This window comes from Poromitra crassiceps (genome assembly GCF_964638095.1).
Source record: "Poromitra crassiceps genome assembly, chromosome: 11".
Taxonomy (NCBI): Eukaryota; Metazoa; Chordata; class Actinopteri; order Beryciformes; family Melamphaidae; genus Poromitra; species Poromitra crassiceps.
This window is the reverse complement of record NC_139643.1, coordinates 11,871,464-11,883,510: the sequence shown is the minus strand read 5'-3', so window position 1 is coordinate 11,883,510 and position 12,047 is coordinate 11,871,464. Positions and strand designations below refer to the sequence as shown.

Below are 12,047 nucleotides of genomic sequence, written 5' to 3'. Positions count from 1 at the left end.
TGCAGAGCCAGAGAAGTACTTGTCGTATTGACAGTATGTTCTACCCAAATACCACTTTCTGTCCAGATACTTAAAGGGATATTGTACACAAAAACTGCTTTCTATCCAAGTACTACTTCAAGTTTCAAGACATCACCCACTACTCAGAGGAAAGAATTACACCAATCTACCAGATGGTGGCGCTATAACAGCCAACCACCACTACTACTGCTGCTGCTGCTACTACTACTACTACTATTGGCTACTAGTGGCGGCTGTGGCTCAGGAGGTAGAGTGGGTTGTCCACTAATTAGAAGGTTGGTGGTTCGTTCCCCGGCTCCTCCAGTCCGCCGAAGTGTCCTTGGGCAAGACACTGAATCCCAAATTGCTCCCGATGGCTGTGCCAGCACCCTGCGTGGCAGCTGGCCGCCTTCGGTGTGTGAATGGGTGAATGTAGGCACATTGTAAAGCGCTTTGGATAAAAGCGCTATATAAATGCAGTCCATTTACCATTTACCATTTACTATTCTTAGTACTTCTGCTGCTACTACTGCTACCACTCCCACTACTACCAACACTATTACTACTACTGCTACTACTACTACTACTAGTACTGCTTGGAAACCGTCAGGTCACCGGATCTCAACCAAACTTTGTTTACTTGTGCATATACCAAGTCTGAATAAATGTGCACTATCTGACATATACCCCCCAAGTCACCGGAAGCTTGGACCCCGCATCGCCGCTTGCGGCTATATTTAGGGGTCCAAGCACGAAGTGCGTGGATCCCTATTGTATCTGTTCCGATTATTATTTTTTTTCTTCTCCCCCGGTAAAACTGTATGTACAGCAGAAACTGTAAGGCTCAGCATAGCCAGACTGGGCACATAGATTGTAAATGTGCCTCACTACTCAGAAACAAAAAAATACCCATATCGGCCAGATGGTGGCGCTATAACAGACCATTTCGCGTTATGGTCCATATCTTCTGAACCGTGTGTCCTATACTCAAAATTTCACTTCTCAGGGATTCCTTGGATCAATACGCATCTATCCATATAGGCCCCGCCCATTTGCGTGTGCCTAGATTTTCCGCCATTTTGAATGTTATCAAAAACCTACTTTTGCGAACTCCTCCTAGACCGTTTGGCCAAATCACAAGGGGATTTTTCTGGGACTTCTATGGACTACCCCGACCTAAAGTTATTAAAGGATTTTGGATACGTGAAACCGTTTTGAAATGATAAATGTCTAAACTTTTGTGTATTTGCTTTTGTTCTTTTCCTACCCTAAAAGGGTGTGGATCTCAGAAACCATACACCCCCCATCACCCAAACTTTCCACACAGGTTCACGACATCACCCACTACTCAGAGTAAAAAGATTACACCAATCCACCAGACGGTGGCGCTATAACAGCCAATTTCACGTTTGTCGGTCCATAACTTCTGAACTGCGAGCTGTAGAATCAAAATTCCACATCTACTGGTTTCCCTGGAGCATCATGTATCTAACCCACTAGGCCACGCCCATTTCTGTGTGGTTGATTTTCCGCCATTTTGAATTTGATCAAAAACCTACTTTTGCGAGCTCCTCCTAGACCGTTTGGCCAAATCACACAAAACTTTTTCTGGGTCATCTATGGACTACCCCGACCTAAGGTTATCAAAGGGTTTTGGATACGTGAAACCGTTTTGAAATGATAAATCTCGAAACTTTTAATGAAACACACGCCAACACTAAATTGCCCACAACTCATTAACCGGTCAATTACAACTACTGCTGCTACTACTGCTACCACTCCCACTACTACCAACACTACTACTACTACTATTACTACTTCTGCTACTATTACTACTACTACTACTACTACTACTACTACTACTACTGGAAGTTGGAATGTAGCATTTTGGGTGGGGTTAATGTGTTTTGGGGTTCTGCATCTGCTGTAACATAATACACAGTTGGTTTAGATGTCACACAGTAATGCCCGATCCACAAAGACTTGACACCCACGTTTGAATAAAAACAAGTTTATGCCATAATAAGGTTACATCCGTGCCTCGTCATTGCTGTGGAAGGATGGTGTAGGGGTAAAGTAGCAGACCCCAAAGCTGGAGGTCCTGGGTTCAAACCACGGCCAGGTAACTGTTTTATTTTTTGAAAATGTAGAATAAAGGTTAATCTGGATATAATTATGTATAACGCTGCTGAATACACACTGTGTACATAGCAGAATAACTGAATATGCCTATTCATGGTAATGTCATATTTCGACGTCATCTTGACATTCCTGTGTAGATGTCTAAATGATCCTCAAATCGGCTGTGATTTGGCCTAGTCCTGGACGTCACTGAAAGATGATATCAGAACATCATCATGATGTAATTGTGTTTGCTGGGAGCCTTCTTTCAGATGAGAGAGGAAAAACATTCCAATACATTATTGTGTCTTCACATGTGAAAGGTCCAAAAAGAGAATTCAATCTGAATTATCCTTGTCACTCATGTGCTCATTGTAACAGCACAACCCACACCAATTAGTTCAAACACCTCCATTCAGGGCATACTTTTAATGTAAAGTGGTGCATTATGTGTGTAATACAAAAATGTCCTTAATGGTAAATGGACTGCATGACAAGCTGCCATGCAGGGTGCTGGCTATAGTCACCAAAAGCAATTTCAGGGATAAACCCCATCAACCTTCTGTAGTGGACGCCACTACGCCCTATGGTTTGATGTGTGTGTGGGAAAGACACAATGACAACTGAAAATTCTGATTTCAGAACACAAAAGCTCCATCATGAGACAAGAACTAACCTCTCCTGTTGCAAAACACGTTCTTGAACACAGCCACGCAATCTCCAGCTAACATTTCCAAGATATTGAAAAAGTTCATGAAACACCGCAAAATAAGGAGGCAGCATGTGGGGTTTTAATTACTGTTACTGACTTACCTGTCTGAAGTTGAAAGTTTTTCATCCCACGTGGGGTTTGAACTTTGAGCAGCAATGGTCTTTAGTTAGCATAAGTCATGTGCTTTACCAAGTGAACTATCCAGACTGTTGTATTTAACTTTGTAGACCATATTATATGTATCTGCAGAGCCAGAGAAGTACTTGTCGTATTGACAGTATGTTCTACCCAAATACCACTTTCTGTCCAGATACTTAAAGGGATATTGTACACAAAAACTGCTTTCTATCCAAGTACTACTTCAAGTTTCAAGACATCACCCACTACTCAGAGGAAAAAATTACACCAATCTACCAGATGGTGGCGCTATAACAGCCAACCACCACTACTGCTGCTGCTGCTACTACTACTACTACTATTGGCTACTAGTGGCGGCTGTGGCTCAGGAGGTAGAGTGGGTTGTCCACTAATTAGAAGGTTGGTGGTTCGTTCCCCGGCTCCTCCAGTCCGCACGTCGAAGTGTCCTTGGGCAAGACACTGAATCCCAAATTGCTCCCGATGGCTGTGCCAGCACCCTGCGTGGCAGCTGGCCGCCTTCGGTGTGTGAATGGGTGAATGTAGGCACATTGTAAAGCGCTTTGGATAAAAGCGCTATATAAATGCAGTCCATTTACCATTTACCATTTACTATTCTTAGTACTTCTGCTGCTACTACTGCTACCACTCCCACTACTACCAACACTATTACTACTACTGCTACTACTACTACTACTAGTACTGCTTGGAAACCGTCAGGTCACCGGATCTCAACCAAACTTTGTTTACTTGTGCATATACCAAGTCTGAATAAATGTGCACTATCTGACATATACCCCCCAAGTCACCGGAAGCTTGGACCCCGCATCGCCGCTTGCGGCTATATTTAGGGGTCCAAGCACGAAGTGCGTGGATCCCTATTGTATCTGTTCCGATTATTTTTTTTTTTCTTCTTCTCCGGTAAAACTGTATGTACAGCAGAAACTGTAAGGCTCAGCATAGCCAGACTGGGCACATAGATTGTAAATGTGCCTCACTACTCAGAAACAAAAAATTACCCATATCGGCCAGATGGTGGCGCTATAACAGACCATTTCGCGTTATGGTCCATATCTTCTGAACCGTGAGGCGTAGAATCAAAATTCCACTTCGGCTGTATTCCCTGGATCAATACGCATCTATCCATATAGGCCACGCCCATTTGCGTGTGCCTAGATTTTCCGCCATTTTGAATTTTATCAAAAACCTACTTTTGCGAACTCCTCCTAGACCGTTTGGCCAAATCACATAGGAATTATTCTGGGTCATCTATGGACTACCCCGACCCAAAGTTATTAAAGGATTTTGGATACGTGAAACCGTTTTGAAATTATAAATGTTTAAACTTTTGTGTATTTACTTTTGTTCTTTTCCTGCCCTAAAAGTGTGTGGATCTCAGAAACCATACACCCCCCATCACCCAAACTTTCCACACAGGTTCACGACATCACCCACTACTCAGAGTAAAAAAATTACACCAATCCACCAGATGGTGGCGCTATAACAGCCAATTTCACGTTTGTCGGTCCATAACTTCTGAACTGCGAGCTGTAGAATCAAAATTCCACATCTACTGGTTTCCCTGGAGCATCATGTATCTAACCCACTAGGCCACGCCCATTTCTGTGTGGTAGATTTTCCGCCATTTTGAATTTGATCAAAAACCTACTTTTGCGAGCTCCTCCTAGACTGTTTGGCCAAATCACACAAAACTTTTTCTGGGTCATCTATGGACTACCCCGACCTAAGGTTAGTAAAGGATTTTGGATACGTGAAACCGTTTTGAAATGATAAATCTCGAAACTTTTAATGAAACACACGCCAACACTAAATTGCCCACAACTCATTAACCGGTCAATTACAACTACTGCTGCTACTACTGCTACCACTCCCACTACTACCAACACTACTACTACTACTATTACTACTTCTGCTACTATTACTACTACTACTACTACTACTACTGGAAGTTGGAATGTAGCATTTTGGGTGGGGTTAATGTGTTTTGGGGTTCTGCATCTGCTGTAGCATAATACATAGTTGGTTTAGATGTCACACAGTAATGCCCGATCCACAAAGACTTGACACCCACGTTTGAATAAAAACAAGTTTATGCCATAATAAGGTTATATCCGTGCCTTGTCATTGCTGTGGAAGGATGGTGTAGGGGTAAAGTAGCAGACACCAAAGCTGGAGGTCCTGGGTTCAAACCACAGCCAGGTAACTGTTTTATTTTTTGAAAATGTAGAATAAAGGTTAATCTGGATATAATTATGTATAACGCTGCTGAATACACACTGTGTACATAGCAGAATAACTGAATATGCCTATTTATGGTAACGTCATATTTCGACGTCCTCTTGACATTCCTGTGTAGATGTCTAAATGATCCCCAAATCGGCTGTGATTTGGCCTAGTCCTGGACGTCACTGAAAGATGATATCAGAACATCATCATGATGTAATTGTGTTTGCTGGGAGCCTTCTTTCAGATATATGAAAGGAAAAACATTCCAATACATTATTGTGTCTTCAGATGTGAAAGGTCCAAAAAGAGAATTAAATCTGAATTATCCTTGTCACTCATGTGTCCAGCTCAGTGGCCTTGTGGTCTGAATGTCCGCCCTGAGACTGGGAGGTTGTGAGTTCGATCCCCGGCCGAGTCATAGCAAAGACTATAAAAATGAGACCCATTTGCCTCCCTGCTTAGCACTCAGCATCAAAGGGTTGGAATTGGGGGGTTAGATCACCATATGATTCCCGAGCGTGGCGCACGCTACCGCTCCCCCAGGGGATGGGTCAAATGCGGAGAACAAATTTCACACATTGTGTGACAATCAGTGGGACTTTACTTCCATTGTAACAGCACAACCCACACCAATTAGTTCAAACACCTCCATTCAGGGCAGACTTTTAATGTAAAGTGGTGGATTATGTGTGTAATACAGACATGTCCTTAATGGTAAATGGACTGCATGACAAGCTGCAATGCAGGGTGCTGGCTATAGTCATCAAAAGCAATTTCAGGGATAAACCCCATCAACCTTCTGTAGTGGACGCCACTACGCCCTATGGTTTGATGTGTGTGTGGGAAAGACACAATGACAACTGAAAATTCTGATTTTAGAACACAAAAGCTCCATCATGAGACAAGAACTAACCTCTCCTGTTGCAAAACACGTTCTTGAACACAGCCACGCAATCTCCAGCTAACATTTCCAAGATATTGAAAAAGTTCATGAAACACCGCAAAATAAGGAGGCAGCATGTGGGGTTTTAATTACTGTTACTGACTTACCTGTCTGAAGTTGAAAGTTTTTCATACCACATGGGGTTTGAACTTTGAGCGGCAATGGTCTTTAGTTAGCATAAGTCACGTGCTTTACCAAGTGAGCTATCCAGACTGTTGTATTTAACTTTGTAGACCATGTTATATGTATCTGCAGAGCCAGAGAAGTACTTGTCGTATTGACAGTATGTTCTACCCAAATACCACTTTCTGTCCAGATACTTAAAGGGATATTGTACACAAAAACTGCTTTCTATCCAAGTATTACTTCAAGTTTCAAGACATCACCCACTACTCAGAGGAAAAAATTACACCAATCTACCAGATGGTGGCGCTATAACAGCCAACCACCACTACTACTGCTGCTGCTGCTGCTACTACTACTACTACTATTGGCTACTAGTGGCGGCTGTGGCTCAGGAGGTAGAATGGGTTGTCCACTAATTAGAAGGTTGGTGGTTCGTTCCCCGGCTCCTCCAGTCCGCACGTCGAAGTGTCCTTGGGCAAGACACTGAACCCCAAATTGCTCCCGATGGCTGTGCCAGCACCCTGCGTGGCAGCTGGCCGCCTTCGGTGTGTGAATGGGTGAATGTAGGCACATTGTAAAGCGCTTTGGATAAAAGCGCTATATAAATGCAGTCCATTTACCATTTACCATTTACTATTCTTAGTACTTCTGCTGCTACTACTGCTACCACTCCCACTACTACCAACACTATTACTACTACTGCTACTACTACTACTACTAGTACTGCTTGGAAACCGTCAGGTCACCGGATCTCAACCAAACTTTGTTTACTTGTGCATATACCAAGTCTGAATAAATGTGCACTATCTGACATATACCCCCCAAGTCACCGGAAGCTTGGACCCCGCATCGCCGCTTGCGGCTATATTGTCTATTTGTTTTTCTTCTTTTTCTGCCCTAAAAGTGTGTGGATCTCAGAAACCATACCCTCCACATCACCTAAACTTTCCACATAGGTTCAAGAGGTCACCCCCTACTCGGAGAAAAAAAAATACACCAATCCACCAGATGGTGGCGCTATAACAGACCATTTCGCCTTATGGTCCATATCTTCTGAACCGTGTGTCCTATACTCAAAATTTCACTTATCCTGGATTCCTTGGATCAATATGCATCTATCCATATAGGACACGCCCATTTGCGTGTGCCTAGATTTTCCGCCATTTTGAATTTTATCAAAAACCTACTTTTGTGAACTCCTCCTAGACCGTTTGGCCAAATCACACGAAACTTTTTCTGGGTTATCTATGGACTACCCCGACCTAAAGTTATTAAAGGATTTTGGATACGTGAAACCGTTTTGAAATGATAAATGTCTAAACTTGTGTGTATTTGCTTTTGTTCTTTTCCTGCCCTAAAAGTGTGTGGATCTCAGAAACCATACGCCCCACATCACCCACCTTTCCACATAGTTTCAAGACATCACCCACTACTCAGAGGAAAAAATTACACCAATACACCAGATGGTGGTGCTATAACAGCCAACCACCACTACTACTGCTGCTGCTGCTACTACTACTACTACTATTCTTAGTATTCTGCTGCTACTACTGCTACCACTCCCACTACTACCAACACTACTACTACTACTATTACTACTACTGCTACTACTACTACTACTAGTACTGCTTGGAAACCGTCAGGTCACCGGATCTCAACCAAACGTTGTTCACTTGTGCACATACCAAGTCTGAATAAATGTGCACTATCTGACATATACCCCCCAAGTCACCGGAAGCTTGGACCCCGCATCGCCGCTTGCGGCTATATTGTCTATTTGTTTTTCTTCTTTTTCTGCCCTAAAAGTGTGTGGATCTCAGAAACCATACCCTCCACATCACCTAAACTTTCCACATAGGTTCAAGAGGTCACCACCTACTCGGAGAAAAAAAAATACAGCAATCCACCAGATGGTGGTGCTATAACAGACCATTTTGCCTTATGGTCCATATCTTCTGAACCGTGTGTCCTATACTCAAAATTTCACTTATCCTGGATTCCTTGGATCAATATGCATCTATCCATATAGGCCACGCCCATTTGCGTGTGCCTAGATTTTCCGCCATTTTGAATTTGATCAAAAACCTACTTTTGCGAGCTCCTCCTAGACTGTTTGGCCAAATCACACGAAACTTTTTCTGGGTTATCTATGGACTACCCCGACCTAAAATTATTAAAGGATTTTGGATACGTGAAACCGTTTTGAAATGATAAATGTCTAAACTTGTGTGTATTTGCTTTTGTTCTTTTCCTGCCCTAAAAGTGTGTGGATCTCAGAAACCATACGCCCCACATCACCCACCTTTCCACATAGTTTCAAGACATCACCCACTACTCAGAGGAAAAAATTACACCAATCCACCAGATGGTGGCGCTATAACAGCCAACCACCACTACTACTGCTGCTGCTGCTACTACTACTACTACTATTCTTAGTACTTCTGCTGCTACTACTGCTACCACTCCCACCACTACCAACACTACTACTACTACTATTACTACTACTGCTACTACTACTACTACTAGTACTGCTTGGAAACCATCAGGTCACCGGATCTCAACCAAACTTTGTTTACTTGTGCACATACCAAGTCTGAATAAATGTGCACTATCTGACATATACCCCCCAAGTCACCGGAAGCTTGGACCCCGCATCGCCGCTTGCGGCTATATTGTCTATTTGTTTTTCTTCTTTTTCTGCCCTAAAAGTGTGTGGATCTCAGAAACCATACCCTCCACATCACCTAAACTTTCCAGATAGTTTCAATAGGTCACCCCCTACTCAGAGAAAAAAGAATACACTAATCCACCAGATGGTGGCGCTATAACAGACCATTTCGCGTTATGGTGCATATCTTCTGAACCATGTGTCCTATACTCAAAATTTTACTTCTCAGGGATTCCTTGGATCAATATGCATCTATCCATATAGGCCCGCCCATTTGCGTGTGCCTATATCTTCCGCCATTTTGAATTTTATCAAAAACCTACTTTTGCGAACTCCTCCTAGACCGTTTGGCCAAATCACACAAACCTTTTTCTGGGTCCTCTATGGACTACCCCGACCTAAAGTTATCAAAGGATTTTAGATACGTGAAACCATTTTGAAATGATAAATGTGTCAACTTTGAATGAAACACAACTCATTAACCAGTCAATTACAACTACTGCTGCTACTACTGCTACCACTCCCACTAGCAACACTACTAGTACTTCTATTACTACTACTGCTACTACTACTACTACTACTGCTTGGAAACCGTCAGGTCACCGGATCTCAACCAAACTTTGTTTACTTGTGCACATACCAACTCTGAATAAATGTGCACTATTCAGTGTCTATATTATCTGACATATACCCCCCAAGTCACCGGAAGCTTGGACCCCGCATCGCCGCTTGCGGCTATATTTATTATTATTATTATTATTATTATTACTTCGAAACACAGTGCAAAACTTGTCATCTCAACACAAAAATAAAATAACAATAACCATATACGATTATAGCAGCAGCCAATGACAGTGAGTGCAGTACAGAGTCCAGGTCTGTCTGTCTCTCAGGTGTAATAATCCCACAATGATCACGGCTTTAACAAGTGTCAGGCTGTGTAAACAGTGTAAAGTGGGCTCTCTGTAACTTGATCCCTGGGTCTGTCTGTCTCAGGTGTAATAATCCCACAACGATCACGGCTTTAACAAGCATCACAGGCTGTGTAAACAGTGTAAAGTGGGCTCTAAGCATCAGGGGCAGTTGCCCCCTCAGATTAAAAAAAAAAAAAAAAAGATTTAGGGGGACCAAATTTTAAGGGGGACAAAATGTCCCCATGTCCCCCTTGTTCCGGCGCCAGTGTCACCCGACTGGATGTGCTCAGGCTCCTGCGACTACAGATGAAGTTAAACCCTCACAAGATTTATCTTCAAAAAGTCTGGCTAATGTTTACGAGAAATGGTCCTGTACACTTGAATCCTGATCATCGTTTGTTTGAACGTTAATGTATTAACGTTCCCAAATGTCTGATAACATCAGTATCTTAGCTTAACTAATCTAAAGCTGTCAGACATTTTTGGCATGTTAATCCCACATGCCCGATGTACAGCCAATCACAATGCGTGAAGCCGTGATGTCATCTATAAAGCGAGCCAATGTTACACCCACACCGGGAAAGGACCAATGTATAATGGTTTCTAGCTCATGAAAGGTTGTTTGAGAAACATATGAGAGAGGTGTTTTAAGTCAGAAACATATGAGACAGGTGTTTTAAGTCAGAAACATATGAGACAGGTGTTTTAAAACCCTTGTACTCTACTGGTCCATCTGATGGATATTTCTTACATTCACGTGGCTGCCATTTGGAAATTTTTGGACCAAATGGTCTGAAATTAAGCCCAGGTCTTTTTTGGGCGTGTTTTACAAAAGTCACCACCATCCAAAAACCCTAGTGAAATTCATCCTTTTGTTACTGTTAGGTCCATCAGCTGGACCTCAAATTTACATTAACTTACATTATAACACACTTACTCCCAGCAAATTTTTTTCTGCTCTCATCCTGGACCAATACCATGACATTTGACCTTGAAAAGAGATTTTGGAGTTGGTTGAAAATTTGGGGGAGTTACATGGCCTCAAAGTCCATTGCATAGTTTTCCCATAGGTTTCAATGTAAATTTTGCACATAAACAACATTTTCAGTTATTAAAAAAAAAAAACATTATTTCCCTGATGTTACATCTCACCTCGACTCAAGGGGTCAAAGTTGTAGTTTCTATGTGTTTGGCTATTTCCCCATATTCCCTAGTTTTGGCATAGCAATCAATTCCATGCAGTCTACATAAAATGTACAGGAAATTGATCCCTATGCCAAAAAATAATAGAAAACTGAATTTTACGGTGCACTACTGATTTGAAGAAGCCTTTAGACCAGGATGGATGTTGTACTAAAGCTAATTCGTGCTTTTGGGGGAAAATGGCTTGTAGTCTAAAACATGTGCTTTTTTGCTTTTTTGCTCAAAATATGAAAAAAAGTGTAAAAAAAATATGAAAACCCACTGATGATGTCACCATCAGTGATGTCATCAGTGACATCATTACTGACCAAAATCATCTTATGACATCACTGATGATGTCATAGGCTAGTGATGGCATAGTGACATCATTCGAAGATGGCAAGTGTTATTAGCTCTTAGCCACATCATTAGTGTCAAAGAATTGTCATTTCATTTAGGTTAACTCCTCGTTCTGACAATCAGTTACTGACAGCTCACACCTGGTCCAGAGGTCATGGGGATATCTGTCTTTCTAGTACAGCAGTGTGAGGGTGAGGCAGGGCAGTGTGTCTACGTTGTGAGAGTGACGGCTGCATTCACAATCACAATCATGGGTTTGGAGTCGCAGAAACAGAAGAAGATCATTGTGAGTACTGGATCTGAATGTTTGGTTGGCATCACATGTATGTGTAAAATGAACAAAGAGCTATGCATGATGGTAGGCCTTCACATTTTCAAGGAACACAATAGAAGCTCAGGCATTCATTTGTGTCAACAGAAGAGGATCCTTTTATCCAAAGCAACCTGGAGTATCATGGGTGCATCTTGGGAAAGGATCCCCAAAGCCAGTGTTAGTGTGTTAGTGTGTTAGAGCTCCTAAATGTAAGCATCTCTTTAAAGTGCTTTGGATAACAACGTACCTATAACTGTTGGTTTTGTTTGCTGTTGGATGCTGCTGCAGGCTTCAATATAAATATTGTACAGCACGTTGGAGTTCCC

General features: G+C 42.3%; 1 protein-coding gene across 1 annotated transcript in view; it reads left to right on the top strand.

Annotated features, from left to right (window-relative positions):
* Positions 1–11,658: 11,658 nt before the first annotated feature.
* Positions 11,659–12,047, top strand: part of LOC310784831 (venom phosphodiesterase CdcPDE) — a gene marked incomplete at both ends in the record, with an annotated part of 54,255 nt that continues 53,866 nt past the window's right edge. The window contains one exon of the mRNA XM_083645870.1: positions 11,659–11,694. Coding sequence (XP_083501996.1) covers positions 11,659–11,694 — 36 coding nt within the window. The remainder of the gene's footprint in view (positions 11,695–12,047) is intronic.